At 44.8% G+C, this 17,589-nt stretch overlaps 2 protein-coding genes across 4 annotated transcripts; one reads left to right on the forward strand and one right to left on the reverse strand.

The window, feature by feature from the left end:
• Positions 1-718: 718 nt before the first annotated feature.
• FEN1 (flap structure-specific endonuclease 1) lies at positions 719-6,792 on the reverse strand. Of its 3 annotated transcripts, none has more exons than XM_084858604.1 (2): positions 6,755-6,792; positions 719-4,126 (listed from the first exon to the last, which is right to left on the reverse strand). In XM_084858604.1, the coding sequence occupies exon 2, from the start codon at positions 4,066-4,068 to the stop codon at positions 2,920-2,922; it is 1,149 nt and encodes a 382-aa protein (XP_084714730.1). In that variant the 5' UTR covers positions 4,069-4,126; positions 6,755-6,792; the 3' UTR covers positions 719-2,919. The 3 variants fall into 3 exon arrangements, with proteins under 3 accessions (XP_084714730.1, XP_084714750.1, XP_084714740.1); XM_084858624.1 differs by having other exon boundaries at positions 725-4,069; positions 6,482-6,792; XM_084858614.1 differs by having other exon boundaries at positions 725-4,126; positions 6,482-6,792.
• Positions 6,793-6,995: 203 nt separating this feature from the next.
• Positions 6,996-17,150, forward strand: TMEM258 (transmembrane protein 258). Its single transcript, XM_084858638.1, has 4 exons — positions 6,996-7,082; positions 7,452-7,561; positions 12,008-12,157; positions 14,811-17,150. The coding sequence occupies exons 1-3, from the start codon at positions 7,080-7,082 to the stop codon at positions 12,132-12,134; spliced, it is 240 nt and encodes a 79-aa protein (XP_084714764.1). The 5' UTR covers positions 6,996-7,079; the 3' UTR covers positions 12,135-12,157; positions 14,811-17,150.
• The last annotated feature ends 439 nt before the right edge of the window (positions 17,151-17,589 follow it).

Below are 17,589 nucleotides of genomic sequence, written 5' to 3' on the forward strand. Positions count from 1 at the left end.
TGTATGCAAATGGCAGCGGCTACGGCCGCCGCCATTTGCGTTCTTTATTTTTGGCAGTCTTAGTCTACGTAAATATTTACGTAGACTATGACGGCGAAAATAAAAGGGAACACAAATAGCATAGCGGGCGCTATTTCCGTCCCTTTTTTATTCACCGTTTTAGCCTATGTAAGTATTTACGTAGGCTAAAACGGCGAATCAAAAAGGGACGCAAATAGCGCCTGCTACGCTATTTGCGTTCCCCTTTATTTTCGCTGTCATAGTCTACGTAAATATTTACATAGACTAAGACGGCCAAAAATAAGGAACGCAAATGGCGGCGGCCACAGCCGCTGCCATTTGCGTATCCGGGTTTTTTTTTAAACCCAGCCATGGTAGGCTACGTAAATCTTTACGTAGCCTATCACGTTGTTGTTTTTTTTTAACAAGACTGCAAATGGCGGTGGCAGCCAGTCGGAAGACCAGCCGCTGCCGCAGCCACCTGGAAGATCCGCCCCAGGTAAGTCTCGTCCCAGGGGGGATCTGCGGGGGGGGGGGGAGGCCGTTCCGCCACAGTTTGGGGGGCCGAATGCACTGGCATTCAGCCTCACCGAGATCCGTGGTGGAATTCTCTGACATACCTACTTCCTAGCATACCTTTTATCATTTTTTTTCTGTGTGGCTAGGTGCACTTCAAAATGAAGCACTGGACTACACCTGCCCACCATTTTTATTTTTTAATACCTTTGGGGGTACACTTGGTGTTGGGAGGCCTGCACTTCGCTTTGCGGAATGCCAGCCTTCAAGTTTTTTTTTTTTTTTTTTAAATAGAACAAATCTTTAAAAAGAAAGAACATTAAGAGAGGCAGGGAGGCTTTGGATGCCAAAGGAAGTGCCTGTAGACACCACGTTGGGGACCCAAACGCAAAGCTTTCTCTTGCAGACATTTTTCCTTTACTCAAAATCATAAGCCCAAGCGGGGTGAGCGGGGGTCATCAGTCACCACCCCAGCAGCTTATTTAAAACCACAGAAAAACCTACCCAAGAAACAAAGCCACTGGACACTGTTACAGCTAGTTAGGCCTTCACTTAACTAAGAAGCAACAGAAACACATAACGCGTTACAAAACACATGATGTGATACGACTATAAGCAAAGTTATGCATCAGTGACAATACCTGGAATAGAAATGAATTCAAATGTTTCTCCCACAAATATTGCAGCTAGGGGTTCAATTCACTGAATGCTCCTCCACATACAAAAATTCCCTGCATCCATTCTGGAAATTATATGTATGGCAGAGGGATGTATGTTCCCCACCCCCCAGATATGCTTATTTTCTATGCGAGAGATTTTTATATGAAGGAACATTCATTATGCATGAGTCTAGCACCAGCTTGAAGCAGTACAGCCCAGATAGAAGTTTGTTACCTCAGTAAGAACTATGCCAAATTGAAGGCTCAGTGTGTTCCCTCACTAAGTGGCACATGAACCAGTTCTGAATCTCCCATCTCTGCAACGTTAATATTTTCTCTTAATGTCCATGCTAGACTTTAATACTTTGCGCATAGTCTGGCACTCTTAGTATGGTAAAATAATTCCTTTGTAAACCACCAGTGAATCCAATGTCTGAATTCCACGTTTTTGCATGGCGTGTTGTCTAAAGAACCAGACCAAAGTTATGACGAGCTTCCACTATCTCTTTCTCTGCAAGGATGCTGTGAAGTGATGGTCATATTTTATAAAGGCATTCAAGACACAACTGTAAATAAATTTACCATACAGCTCCTGTGCCTTGAATAAACAGGTATTCCCCATTAACAGAATACTTTAGAAAAATTATAGCTTTGGCTGTATGCTTTAAAATCTTTGCTATTTTAGATTAAGATAGATATTATAAACATTTTATAGCATTTTGTATAGTGTGCTATAAAGGAGGATACAATAAGGAAAAGGGGGCTTTCATTATTACAAGAGTTAAAAAGAAATAACACTAGTTACAGGAGTCAAAGATGGGAAATGCCAGGCTCTATATTGTTCTTTTAAAGTTTTCACTCTAGCACTAAAATTAGCTCAAAGCTAAGATTTGAAAGATGGACAACTGAAGTCCGCAATGTGGTTCCCTTATTTCTCCTGAAGGCCAAATAGAAACGTTTTCCTTTTTCAGTCAAGTGCAAATCAAATGCCACAAAACCAGAGGGAAAAAATTCTAATGTAAAAACAAGCACACATAAGCCTCCTATAATGCTATCAAAATAAGATTGCCAGCTTCTGACCTTCTTTAAAATTCGGTTTAGTTTCTTTCAGTTGGCAAGCATAGATTGTGTAACACAGGGTAAGAAGCCAAGCACATCTCTGCAGCAATTCTAAGTATTCTAGTGACCAGACTGAAGTACTGCTTCCATAGACACTCTTTTTTGCTCACTTCATTTTTTGAGCACTCTGGATTGTGCTGCAGACACTTCTATCAGCACTACATCTCAACTTCACAAAATTCATTTTGACATCAACAAGCTCTACATAAAAATAGTAAAAGTACTACTTTTGCTATATTTATTAGATTTATTTATATTTACTATATGTATTGGAAGCTACAACTTGAAGCTAAAGCCATTCCAGTATGGTGCAGCTGGTAAAGTACGATTGATAGTTCACAGTACCCAAGGTGGCAAGAGCAACGCCCTTTGGGTCATTTGGCAGTACCAGCCTTTAGCCTGGGTGTGTCTGTGACTGTTGTGTAGCAGCATCAAACATCTTTTCAGTGAAAGCAGCGTGCTGCATAGATCAGTTTAGGCTGAGCTGAAGGCATGATAAGAAGTGTGCCACTTTTTGAGTATCATAAAACAAAAGTACGTTACGGAAAGGTCCTACATTTGCTGTTTACTATATTTTGTTCCCAAGAAGATCTGAGTGGAATGGAACTGATACAGTTCTAGAAGTTTATTTTCCTCTTTTAAACTTTGATGCTGCTGCGCCACTGCCCTTTGCTTTCTTCTTGGCAGATCCTTTGGGTTCTGGTTCTTTGCGCTTGGCTGAAGTGATGGAGCCAGTAACCTTAAAGAAGTCATCCAGTCGGCCCTGTGTGCTACCCCGACGACTCTTATTTAGTCTCTTGATCCCATTATGGATTCTTTCTTCATTGAACTGCTTCTCTCCACATAAGAAACCAACAAGCCCATCCTCATCTGGCTCACTCCACTTCAGTTCCACAGCTTCTGGGTCTACAACCTCAGGCTCCAAGAAGAGCTGTTGGGCCTCCTTGTGCAGCCAATTCTCAGGCACAGAGTACTTCTTGGTATCTATTTGCTGAACAATCTTTTCTATGCTCTTGTGCTGCTTGATAAGCTCCATGGCACGCTTGGGCCCAATACCTCGGATGCTCTCACAGTAGTCACAACCTAGCAATATGCAAAGGTCCACAAACTCCTTATGAGTCAGGTTCATATCCTGAAGGACACGGTTTAGGTTGAATTCCTGAATGGGCAGTTTCTTTGCCTCACTGGCTGTAAGATGTCGCATTAGCACAGGGCTACCAAAGGTCAAGCAGTCCATATCCTCAGTAGCAGCAGCATAGACCCTGCTAGCTTTCACCAGGGCAGCACAGCTAGCTTCAGCCTCACCAGGAGCATCTACATAGGGGACGCCCATCAAGGCCAACAATTTCTTGCACTCATCGTTGTGTTGTTTGGTCACCTTAACTAGCCTCTTGCTAAACTTTTCTATGTTTTCCTCCTCACCTGCCTCTTTGGCCTCTTCCAGCTGCTTCTCTGCCTCAGTTCGGCGTTCAGTGCGCTTAGCCAATTCACCCGATTTCAACTGCGGGGCTTTGCCATCAAAGACATAGACAGGCTTGATGCCATTTTCCAACATGCGAATGGTGCGGTAGAACATACCCATTAGGTGGCTCGTGGTCTCACCTTCTTCATTCTGCAACATGTCAGCTCCCTGCCGCACAGCAATCAGGAACTGGTAAATACTCATAGATGCATCAATGGCCACCTTCCGGCCGAAGTAACTCTTAATGTCATTCTCTCGAATGGCAGCAGGGGCTATATCTGCAATCAGTTTGGCCAAACCATGGATTCCCATCCTGGTAGCAAAAATGAAATTGAAGTGTGAATCTGAGGTGATGCAACACAGGAGAAACCTAGGAAGTAAAACCACAGATGTGAACTGAAGGTTTCAAGTGACAAGAAAGCAAGCTGTTCTTTTATTGAATCAGGGTATAGTCTTTCCTCAGTTTTCCCATCACTCTAAGCTTACCAGCTGGTTAATGAACTATGTTCACTAAGGCAAATCAATTATTTACATTTAGGTTAAATTTCAAGTCATTGAAGAAAAAAGCTATAAAATAAAATTTTACTATCAGGAAAGGTTTAGGTGCTCATGACAGGATACAGACGACTAGGGCATGGAAGGCACTTAAGAGATTACCAGATAGTTAGATGACTATTGCTAGGATATGGATTTTTAGAGTAATTTACTTCGAGTGGTAAGAATTACAAGGAAACCTCTCCCAAAGGAGAGATTAGAGCATCCTGGATGGACAGTGGCTTTCCTCATCTTTCCATCCATTGTAGAAAGTAACTATGCCCCTGCATTGTCCCACCCGCCCATTTGCAATTTAATCCACCTAGATAACTCTTTGTTATTGGGCAGACTAAAAATATAACGAACAAATAATTGGCCATTAATTCGAAGGAAGATGCTAGAAACAATTAAGCTTCAGATTGATATTTTAAAAGCAGGTTTGTGCACAATTCTTATAAAATGCAAGGAAACTTCCTAAAGCATCCATTCTCTGCATAAAGTTTCTTCCTCGAAGAGATTTCTAAAAGTGCTCTTCTCATTTTCTCTATAGAATTATATATCTTAACTATACTGTATCATGCGATATAGACAGTGTAATCTGAACCTCTGAGTATTTGTTCATTTGATTTTGTTACTAGTTACATTTATAAAAGTAAGTTTTTGGAATGTTCATTACATTTTATTAGAATCTTTATTCCTAGACATCTCTGAAGAATTAAAGAGCTCAACCCACATCCACAATGGAAATCAAATCTCTTCTCCGCTTCTAAAAAGGAAAAATGATCCTGGTAGAAATGGAGCTCAAAGATCCTACAACACAGGGGTGGTGTCAAGACAGACTCTGGCGAACTTTATGCCTTTTTTAGAGTCCACAGACTTGAGCTCACAATTCAGGCAGCACTGTCCACTGACAAACCTAGTACATTCTGCTAGTGGGCAAAAGGTAACACTTCCCATAAACTGGAGGGAAGCAATGAGTGAATAAACCAATTGAGCTGAGACTTTTCAAACAGAGCTTTTGCTGTCATAGAAGTACACTGCAGTTTTCAAATCCTGACCATGACAATTGTCCACAGATTTCTCTCACAACCCTCCCCTGAATATAAAACCCAGTATGGAAAGGGGCAAATGAGACTGAAAGCTACCATACAGTCTTCTTCAACCACAACTCCACAGCTCTCAAATATGAATATCCCAGTAGCAGGATTGCTGGGATGTTCCTACTGAGAGAAAGGGGAACCACACCTTCTTATTAAACTAGGGGCATCACATCAAGAAATGTAGCCCAGATGCTCTTTGCAGTTGCTTCCTTGCAATTAAAAAACTGTCCTGCTGGACTGGAGACCATCATTTCCATGTAGAGATGTGCTCTGTCCCTCTCCCAACAGTGGCGAGTCTACTGTCTTTGGGAAGCTCACAAGTAAGGCTTCCAGCAGAGGAAACCAAGTTGTGAACAGAAGGAACCAAGTTTCCAGTCTGGGGAGTTGTGACTTTCCATGGTGATCCCAGTGTGTTTAATAACAGCAAACCACCCACACTTGCAGGGAGGAGATGAAGAGGTATTTGGGAGTAAAAGCAGGGGGCTCTACTGTTATGCAGTTTGGGGCAGCAGCTACAAGCAGGCGATTTGAGGTATTACGAAAGGGCAGCAAATTGCTCGTTAATTTGTTATTGTTCTATTTTTACTGCCAGGGGTGGAGAAAGGCGGTAAAGAAATGAAGAGGTTCGGCTATTGGGCGGTATAGAAACAAACAAACAAATAAATAAAATAAAGGCGCTTGGTGCCTCAGGTGCCAAAATAACTTGGCCAGCAACTAGACCTGGGATGGGCGTGCAATGTGCTGCTACGCCTCCGGCAGCAAATTATCTTGGGGCAGCACTGCAGACCAGCCTTCCCCAACCTGCAGCCCTCCAGATGTGCTGGACTTCAACTCCCAGTATCCCCAGACAGCATGGGCCATGCTGGCTGGGGCGGATGCAAGTTGCCGTCCAAGACATCCGGAGGGCCCCAGGTTGGGGAAGGCTGCCGGAGACCTAACACGCGGCTTCCCCAGAAAAGGAGGCCGGAAGCCTCGACTGGTTTCGACCCTAAACTCCCCAAGGGCCGTCGGCACGGCGTCTCTCAGCAGCCCACCCAGCAGCACCTTTTCACCTCCCTCTGGCCAGGGCCGAGGGCTCCTTTTGCCATTACCCGTCGTGCGCACGCTTTGTATTTATGGGGTCCCAGTCCAGAAGTTTTAATGAATTACTACGGCAGCCGAGCCCAGCCCGCTCCCTTGCGGGCCAGCAGCCCCCTTCAGACCTCCCCACGCGACGGACTCGGGCCAGGCGGTGCCGCTGCCAGAGCGGGACCAGAGAAGCGCCGTCCCCCAGCCTCGAGCGGGCGCGAAAAGGGCCGCGCGAACTGCGCCCCGGAGCCTCTCCGCCGCCAGCGCGCGCGCCCGCCTGCTGCCCCCGAGCTCACCTGCGTCCGAGCCCGCCGCGCGCCCCGAGCCCGCCCCCGGCCGCGGAGTCCCCGCCCGCTCTCCTTCGGCGCCTTCCGAATCCCGCGCCCGGAGGAGGCCGACGAGGACGGGGCGTCGCTGGGAGGTGTAGTTCGCCCTCGCGGCTTGCCCCGCCGGAGAAGGCTCCACGAACTGCCGTTCCCGGCAGGCTTTGAGAAAACCCGATCGCGCGGGGAGGAAGGCGGCCGACGGAATTCCGGCGGCGAAGGGCGGGGCGAGTGTCCTAGGAAGAGACGTGTCCTTCCGCCGGCCGCGAGGGGCAGCGGGCGCCAGCGGGGCGCAGCCATGGTGAGGGGCTGGCAGGGGGCTGGCGGCGACGGCGGCCCCGTTCCCGACCGCCGCCCTCGGTGGCGGGCCTGTTCGGTTCCGGAATGGTCCCGAAGGGCCCTGCGAAGTGGGCGCAAAGGGCCGGTGGTCGGAGGGCGGGGTCTCCGGCCCAGCCTTCGCCGCTCGCTCGCCGGGTGCCTCTTCAGGACAGCGCTCCCCGCGTGGTGCCCCCAGATGGGGTGGTCCTGCGAACGGGAGGGGAGGGGAGGGGAGGGGAGGGGAGCTGCGATCCGACACGCCTGCGGGGAACGGGGTTAGGGCAGGTTGCTTTGAAACGAGCACAGCGTTATGATATATTCCTCTTTCTCTCCTCCCGCCCACCGTGTGTAGGAGCTTGAGACGATGAGCAGATACACCAGCCCGGTGAATCCGGCCGTGTTCCCGCACCTCACGGTGGTGCTCCTGGCCATCGGCATGTTCTTCACCGCTTGGTTCTTCGTGTATCCTGTTCCTGCCAAGAGCGGCAGGGTTGGGTGGTGGGGCTCCGGCGCAGGGATGTCAGAGAATTCCACGACGGATCTCGCTGAGGCCGAATGCCAGTGCATCCGGCCCCCCCAAATCCATCGCAGAACGGCCTGCCGCCGCCCCCGCGCATCCCCCCCCCATGGACGAGACTTACTTGGGGTGGATGTTTCGGATGGCGGCGGCTCCAGCAGCGGCTTCGGCGGCGGCTGGTCTTCCGACCGGCCACCGCTGCCACCACCACCATTTGCAGTCTGTGTTTTTTTCTCCCCCCCCCCCAATAGACGTGGTAGGCTACGCAAGTCTTTACATAGCCTATCACGTCTGGGTAAAAAAAAAAAAAAAAACGCGTACGCCCAGTACGCTATTTGCGTTCCCCTTTCTTGTCTTCGTCTTAGTCTACGTAAATATTTACATAGACTAAGATGGCAAAAAATAAGGAACGCAAATGGCGGCTGTAGCCGCCACCATTTGCGTACGCTTTTTCTTTTTACCCAGAGACCTCCGCAGCTGGAAATCCGGCTGCGGACGGCCCTGGCCAGCTGCTCCGCGGAGCCACCGCGGAGCACAGCTGGCCGTCGAGGATTCGGGGGGGGGGGGACCGGATCGCCTCCCCCCCCCCCATCGAGGATTCCGGGAGGAGGGACAGAACGCCTCCCCCCCCCCCCAATGAACAGAATCCGCAAAAAGGTAAGTGACTTTCGTACATCCCTACTCCAGCGCCAGACGCGTTTTGGCTGCCCACAGGGATCGGGGTTGCCAGCAACTGAGGGGGCACCTGCACCTTTATTTAAAAATGGATATTTTATACATAATGTAAATTCTTGTTCTTGATTAGTGCAGGAGGGATTTTCAGGCAGTCCCTCAGCAAAGCTATCGGGGTGTTGTAAAATAAGGATGATAAAACACCAATATAATATGCAGTCTCATATAAACAAGCAGCGTAGAGTAGCAGGGTAAAAAAGTGGCTCAAAACATCAACAAAACAGAAAATATCATACAATAAAGTCCTGTTTCCTGTTAAAAGCATGGTCAAATAAAAATGTCGTTGCCTGGCAGCAGAATGAAATCAAAGATGGTGCCAGGCAAGTCTCTCTCGAGAGTTGACAAGTTACACAGAAAGAGAAAGTGTGTTACTTGGAAATTCTATAAGCGCCGTGCATTGATGGGGAACGACATACCTGGTGAAAACCTTTTTCTCTGCCCCTTGTATAGCATTATTCTGTATTATTATTTACATTTCTGCACTGTCCAATAGCTGAAGCTGTTGGGGTGGTTCACAAAATAATGTTTACTCACAAATCCTGGGACAAATGTAATTATTATTGTTGTTATTATTATATTTATTTATATCCCACCTTTTTCCCAATACTGGGACTCAAGGCGGCTTTGCAACATTAAAACTTATACAATTAAAACCTATAAATAGAAATATAAATACAAGTGTACAAAAGTTAAAAATATAATATTAAATATTTAATATTATATCAATTTTAAAACATCAATATTAAAATTGTAAAAATATCAAAATGTTAAAAGACAACAAGAAATATAATATCCATCTGTTATATTCTCCCAGGTCCAGTCTAGCTATCCCCAAAGGCCTGCCAGAGCAAAAAAGTTTTTACATACCTGTGAAAGCCTATCAAGGAGAGTGCCACTCTCGCCTCCCTGGGAAGGGAGTTCCAGAGCCTTGGGGCAGCCACTGAGAAGGCCCTCCCCCGCGTTACCACCAGACGTGCCTGTGATGGTGGTGGGACGGTGAGAAGGGCCTCCCCTGAATATCTCAGGTCATAAGTAGGCTCATAGGGGAGAATATGGTCTTTCAGATAACCTGGACCTGAGCCGTATAGGGCTTTATAGGTCATGACCAGCACTTTGAATTGTGCCCGGAAACAGACTGGGAGCCAGTGGAGCGGTTTTAGTAGGGGAGTTGTATGCTCTCTGTAGCCAGCCCCAGTCAGCAGCCTGGCAGTAGCTCTTTGAACCAGCTGAAGTTTCTGAACGCTCTTCTAAGGCAGCCCCACGTAGAGTGTGTTACAGTAATCCAAATGGGATATAACTTAGGCATGTGTCACTGTGGCCAAGTCAGACATCTCAAGGAACGGGCGCAGCTGGCGCACTCGCTTTAACTGTGCAAATGCCCTCCTGGCCACCGCTGAAACCTGGGCATCCAGGCTCAGGGCTGAATCCAGAAGTACACCCAAGCTGCGAACCTGTGTCTTCAGGGGGAGTGTAACCCCATCCAGCATAAGCTGTATCTCTATTCCCTAATCTGTCTTTCGACTGACCAGGAGCACCTCTGTCTTGTCTGGATTAAGCTTCAGTTTGTTTGCCCTCATCCAGTCCGTTACTGCTGACAGACAGTTCAGCACCCCAACAGCTTCCTTGGAATTAGATGGAAATCAGATGGAAAGGAAAAGTAGAGTTGGGTGTCATCAGGTGACACCGAACCCCAAAACTCTGGACAACCTCTCCCAGTGGTTTCATGTATATATTAAATAGCATGGGGGACAAAACAGAACCCTGAGGAACTCCACAGGCCAATGGCCAGGGAGTCGAACAGAAGTCCCCCAGCACCACCTTCTGAGTCCGCCCCTCCAAGAAGGAATGGAGCCATTGTAAAACAGTGCCTCCAAGTCCCATCCCAGCGAGGCGGCCCAGAAGGATACTATGGTCGATGGTATCGAAAGCCGCTGAGAGGTCCAGCAAACCAACAGGGACACACTCCCCCTGTCTAGTTCCCAGCGTAGGTCATCCACCAAGGCAACCAAAGCTGTTTCTGTCCCATAACCGGGTCTGAAGCCAGATTGAAATGGATCTAGATAATCTGTCTCATCCAGGAATCCCTGGAGTTGGGAGGCTACCACATGCTCCAATATCTTGCCCAGAAATGGAATATTGGAGACTGGCCAATAATTATCCAATATGGTGGGGTTCAGGGAGGGCTTTTTTTAACAAAGGTCTCACCACCGCCTCCTTCAGGCAGGCTGGAACTCTGCCTTGCCTAAGGGAGGCATTAACCACTCCCTTTACCCACTTGGCCAGTCCACCTCTGGCTGCTTTTATGAGCCAGGAAGGGCAAGGATCTAGAACACACATGGTGGCTCTCACCTCTCATAGGATTGCAGCTTTAAGATGCAGGATCCTTCTCAGTTCTGGACATCCCTGTGTCTCAAAGTTGTGAAGAAAGGGTAAATTCTAATGCTCTGTACTTGTAGAGATAATCTTGAAAGTCAAATGTAGTGGAAAATACTGAGAAACCCAACAAATAGTTAATAATAAAGAATCTCAGAAGCTGTTCAGGAGAATGTTCGTTTGTTTGTTAAATTGCCATCTCAGTGCTGTGGCAAATAGTTCTGAGTGTTAAATATCATGAACCGAAGTGGCTATTTGGAATCTGCTTCTGCTGTGAGTTTAGTGCATGGACAGGAAAAGAGGAGCACCCAGTGCAGAGATGTTTCTTCCAGTAGAAACCTGACCATGTAGAAATAGTACACCAAGGCTAGTGTACCAAGTAAGGTGGTAGAGTGTATCTCCGAGCATTCAAGGACATTGCATTCTGGCTTTGCTCTCTTGTAGTCGGTTCAGTATGAAGATCTCAAGAGTGAACACATAATTGCTTCAGTTCCTTCTGTAACTACCAGAAGACATTTTATTCCCACTTCTTTCTCCCTTCACTAAACACTGATTTCTGGGGCATCATAATGTGCTTTAGTGTGAAGAATGCAGATATTCAGTTGCCAAACATTCATTAAAAATAGAAAGTGCAATCATAAAGTTAAGGATAATTTAAACATCAAATTCAGTATTTGTGCCCCATGCTAAATTAAAAAAAATCTGAAAACTCTCAGCACTGTCAGCTCACTGACAAGTGGGGCTGATCCTCAAGGATTGACAAGCGGCTCTTTGAAGTCGAGGAAGAAGCTTGAACTGAGAAGTTAACATGCCCTTGCAATTTGGAAGAATTTGGGAAATTTCTGCTTCAAAGGCTGAACTGGAATTTTATCATATGTTTGTATTGGCGAGACAGCATGGATGTATTGAGATTTCCAGCAGCACTATCATTTAATTTTTTTCTGTTTTGGTGGCATGAATGTTTTAATGCCTAAGGTTTTTTGATGCTAATAGTTGCCACTTTTTTTTTTTTGTACTGGGCCTGTTCCTCTTCCATTTATTCAATTCCTTTTGATCATTGTTTTGTCTCACAGAAATTAAGCTGCTGAAGCTTTTTCCATTGTACATACCAGGAAACTTCTACTGTTTAATTTCTGCATGTCAGGTGCTGTTAATGGCAGAGTGGCAGTACAGAGGGTGGCAATCCTATTGAAGAAAAATACCATGGTTTTTATAAAACTATCAGTTTTTCTGTGTGCAATGCTTGGACTTTTTGTGTCTTGTTACTGCTTTAATTAATATCTCAGCTATGAAGTTACTTCCACCAAATATACCCGGGACATTTACAAGGAACTGCTCATCTCCCTGGTGGCTTCACTCTTTATGGGTTTTGGAGTACTCTTCTTACTGCTGTGGGTTGGAATCTATGTGTGACAGTAAGCCAGGAGCTGTTTCAGGTAAGTCACTAAAAGTCAGGTCTGGTGACATGGGTTTTCTGGACTATTTTGAATTAGAAAACTTTCTGGATTTTTTTCCAATGCTTTATATTAATTAGTATCTGATATAGCATATTTAGACATATTTAGTTATCAATTTTTTAAAAGTATGCTATGCTAATTTTAGATTTATTTATTTCATTTCTATACCGCCCAATAGCCAAAGCTCTCTGGGCGGTTCACAAAAATTAAAACCAAAGAGCACACAATAAAACAATACAAAATATATAAAACATTAAAACCACAGTAAACAGTAGATGTTACCTAAATCTCTCAACCTTTTTTTCAATAGTCAGAAGTAATTTGAACTGGAATACTTGAGTACGAAAAAAATCCATAAGCACACTTTCAGTGCAGTCATAAGCATGTTTATTCAAAAGCAAGTTCCACTGTGTTCAACGAGCCTGCAATTTATGACTGCAGTCCTACATACACTTACCTAGCAAGAAGTCCCATTGGATTCCAGGACTTGAATAGACGTTCATAGGCTTATACTGTTAATGTGACTTTAATGTTATATTCAAATAGATGCAGAGCTTTTCTAAACATTAACTTCATTGGAAAACTTGTAAATATTTCAAGACATAACTCAATAGCATAGACTTCCGCTCATTGTTTACAAAATAAAGATAAAACGAAGGCGATGAAAACTTACTAATTTTAGCATGCCCAATGAGCTATTATGCATCTATAGTTATGTATGCATGCTTCCTAGGGACAGTCACCTGAAAAACATAACTTACAACTTTTAAAATCACAAATTTGACTGGTATACTGTCCATCCATTTATGAATGTTACTAATTAATCTTATGAATCAGTGGAGTTTTAGAAATAGAAACCTTTCTATGGAAAAATGTAGCAGTAGATTACAGAAAAATGGCCACCCCACAATACTGATCAACACTGATGTTTACTTAATAGCTCTGTTTCAAATGCGTAGTCTTAACTTCCCTACGGCTAAGCATTTGTCAGTCAATTATGTGACTATAGACAGAAGCTTCCTGTAGCATATTAGGGCCATGTCACATTTTATGTCTGAACAAGATTGCATGAATGGTATTTGTATACAGACTTCTGTAAATTGCATGAAGTTCACAGAGAGTTGCAGGACCTGCATGTACTGGGGTCGGAGGGAGCAATCCTATGGCTGCTAGTCAGCAGCTAGATGGCCATAGGATATGTGGTTTTCCGGGAACCAACCTTGGAGCCCGTGCTCCGAGGTTGGCTCCTGGAGAACTGACCTTCCCCCCCTTCTGCGCTGCCTGCAGCCCCGTGCTCTGAGCTCAGAAGAGGAGCATGGAGCAGCAAAAACGGGGTATTCCGGGGGACGTTCCGGGGCGGGGAAGGTGGAAATGCCAGTACAACACATCCTATGTGTCATCCAGCAGCCTCCTCCACTGCTTTGTTGGCTGTCTAGCCACAAATGCAGGGCACGAGAAGCGTGGAGGGAACGACCCCCTCCGTGCTTCTCCAGTCAGAGAATCCCCATAGGATCGCGCTCTAAATGTGTTACAATAACCTCAGAAGCTTCCGTTTCTGAGCACTTCAAACCAACATGGTCTTCCCTCCTGAAAAGGGGTATCATATGGAAAAGCTGCATTCAAATTGGGTAACAGACTGTATCCATTCTCCTTGGAGTTATAAGAGAAAGTTCTTTGCATGCTTGAACTGCCAGGAGAAGCTTCAAGTCCAAAAAATGTATTGTTTTGTATTTCTGATGAAGGGCTTGCTGTGCCCCAGTCTTGTGCTCTTAGCTAGTGTATAGTTCAGATTATGCATATAATAAAACACAAATATCCAGTTCTTGACCACAAAACCCAGTTTCTACTTAATCCAAATAAGTCAAACCTTCTCTGTACCATAGCATAACATGACATTAACATTTGTGGGCTGGTTAGCCTTTCCTATGAGAGGGGAAATGGTGAGATTATGGCACTGTAATAGCCAAAAATCATTGGGGTTGTTTTGACAGGAGAGGTTGTTGTTTGACTGGTTATTGTGGGGTGAAGTCATCAACTAGCGTTCTTTTCAAAGGAAGGTTTACATCTGAGGCTGTTTAGCTTAAAAAAAGGTAAGGGGGGCATGATAGAGGTGTATAAAATTATGTGTGCTGTGGAGAAAGTGGATAGGGATATGTTTTTCTTCCATTCACAATACTAGAGTTCATTAATCTAAATGGTGGGTGATTCAGGACAGATAAATGTACTTCTTCACACAGCAGATAATTATCAATAGCATTTGCTGGCATGATTGCTTTCCAATCCGTCGCACTAGCAATGCTGTTGGCATTGCGTTAGAGATCACTTACACCAGCACAACATAATGTATGTTAGTGCTAGTGCCAAATTGGATACTGCTCATTAAATATGCAGTTCTTAGCAGGCTTCATATATCTAAATGAAAAAGAATGGGAGACATGAGTTTAGGACAACCAGTCACAGTTGTGTCGAGGATAGGACCCCATTAATTGGCATCTGGAATATTTATCAAGCCCTTTGTCTAGCTTCTGAGCTTTTACCACATATTCTGTTCCCCTTCTGGGTAGCAACATAGAAAGCTATATTGATGAATACTTGGAAAAAGTTTGATCCATCTTTTTTTTTCTCATTTCAGGTTCCACAAGCCTTACTGAAGCTCCTTTTTTATTTTTGTACTTAATATAGCTCGTTGCAGCTTTAGACTGTGTCATTCTGACAAATGACTATAGCCCAGATTGACATAACATCAAATCAATAAAGCTGACTCTGTGATGAGCTTAAGTTTGTGCTCTTCTTTGTTGAGTTCTCTTTTCTGCCATACGTGAGGACCCATCTCCCTGCCTCCTTTCACAGGCCTATTAACTACTGTGGTCTTGAAATCAGAACTAGACATGAGATACCTTGCTGCCAAGAATCTATTGTGAGAACTGAGATTACCATATCTATGATCCTGTAGTGTAGTTCTACTATTCTTTTGCAGTAGGCTGTTACAAAAGGAATCTGTCCTTTTGTTTGTATGTTGTTCTTATTCCTTTGTCCTTTTCAAGTAGTTAATTCTGTAAAATCTCATCCAATGTTTGGCACATTGAGCAGAGACAAGAGCCTTATGTATAGTTTTAATTTCTACCGCCTCTTAGAATGCAGTTAGGTCTGCTGCATTATAGTGAAACCAATGCTTGTGATGTATGTTTCTCATACTCAAACATCACCTTTTTAGGTGTATACCTAAAAGTGTAATGTTTAGAGTAAACCTAATACTCCCATCATAGGCAATGGAAATATTAAGACATCATTGAAAAGTACTATAGCATGGAGACTACTCTTCATACATCTGATGAGATGGACTGTAGCTCACAAAAGCTTACGCCATAATGTTTGTTGGTCTAAGGCATGAGTGGGTAACACAGAGGTAGTGGGCTGCACATGGCCCCCAGTGCCTCCAAAAAGAACAAAATTTGCCCGTTTACCGCCAAAATCCATGACAAACTGCTGTAGAAGCTTATTAAGGACAAAATGAGCTTGTTTTCAAGCTAAATTCGTCCTCCATAAGCTTCTGTAGCTGTCTTTTTGCCGCTCCCATGGTGGTGCTGGAGGAACTGGATCCTGGTCTAAGGTGCCTCAAGACTATTTTTGTTGCAACAGACCAACAAGGCTGCCCATCTTGAGATTTAAGCCAGTGAGATATTTTATTCCAGATAGTTTAGCTGCTATGCCTACTCAGTTATGAATTCTATCTGATTCCGTGCACTCCATATGCATAAAATGCAGAACTTTGTAATCTTTGCTGTTTGCCACAGTGTAGGGAATTAACCACAAGCAGTTCTGAAGCCATACAATATTCATCGCATTTCTCATGTTTGGATAGGAATGTTAGTTCCTCTTGACTCTCTTTCAGTGTGCAGTACCAATTTCAAGTGGAAACTATTTCATTTCAGTGTATACAAATTATTTCAATTTTTTTTAAAGGAAGATGCACTTAAGTTAAAACTCTGTTTAGAAATGGAAGGTCTTAAGAGTACAACAGTGTTACATTCAGAGATACAAGCAGATTCCCTCAGTGTGAGACTGCTGAGAAGATATCCTAAAATGAGCTGCAATCCTATGCACATGTACTTAGGAGGGAGCCCCCACCCCAGTGAGATTCATTTTCAATTATATATACACTGCCCCTGCTGCGCATCCCACTGAAATTATGGAGACTTGTTAGTCATGTCCAATGTTTCTGACTGGTTTCAACAGGATTTTAAGTATAACTTGTTTTAACTGCATTATGGCCCATGTGAACATTTCTGGGTTGGATGCAGACCTAGTCATACTTGTAGATCCACTGAAAACAATGGGACTAACTTCAGTCCCACTGATTACAGTGGATCTACTCTAAGCATGGAGGGGGGAGCAATCCTATGGCCACTAGTCAGCGGCTAGACAGCCATAGCATATCTGGTTTTTGGGGTACCAATCTTGGAGCCTGCGCTCTGAGGTCAGTTCCCGGAGAACCAACCTCCCTCTTCTCCGCTGCTTTGCAGGCAGTGCGGAACAGCTCCATGTTCCGAAGAGGAGTGCGGAGCAGCCAAAACTGGGTGTTCTGGGGTGGGGAAGGCGGAAATGCTGGTACGACACATCCTATGTCGTCCAGCAGCCTCCCCCGCTCCGCCTTCCCACAGCTAGATTGGCTGTCTAGCTGCAAATGCAGGGCAGGGGACACGCAGAGGGAACGATCCCCTCCATGCTTCTCCTGCCCTACATTGGATAGGCAGTTGCCCCTGAGGCGGCCACCTATCGGATTGCCCCCTAGGTCTGCATCCAATGCACTGACAATACGAGTGCTGCAAAATGTAATGAATTGGAAAAAATGTAATCAACTCAAAGTTTGTTTATTAATCAGGCAGCAGATTAAAATATGTTAGATCAAAATATTTGTTTTTCATCGAAGTGTTTATAAAAACAGCAGATGGCAAACACCATCTTAAAAGTTTATCCCTTCACTTGCACATGAGAATGCTTTCTATACTATGCCTGCTTTCATACATGTGTGCAATGTCTAAAACAAAATGTTTCTTGCTTCAGAAAAAATGTTTTTACCCATAAGATTAAAGTGAGTTTAACTTAAGGGGCAGTATCCTATTCGGCATGATTGCTAACGTAAATGATATTGTGCTCGTGTAACCTACCTCTAGCGCAGCACCAGTAGCTTTTGCTGGCACAACAAAAACCCGTTGCGCCAGCAAGAACTATTGGTACTATGCTAGAGGTAGCTTATGCTAGTGCAACTTCATTTACATTAGCGATCATGCCAGAGAGGATACCTCCCAGGGTTAATTGATTTAACACGTCCATACTTGGGTTGCATCCCTGATTATTACACTGTTTGTAACAATTTAATCCCATGAGATGGGAGGAAGAAGCCAGGAGCC

Source organism: Heloderma suspectum, chromosome 1 (genome assembly GCF_057233095.1).
Source record: "Heloderma suspectum isolate Gila_16-S chromosome 1, 16-S_ref, whole genome shotgun sequence".
Lineage (NCBI taxonomy): Eukaryota > Metazoa > Chordata > Lepidosauria > Squamata > Helodermatidae > Heloderma > Heloderma suspectum.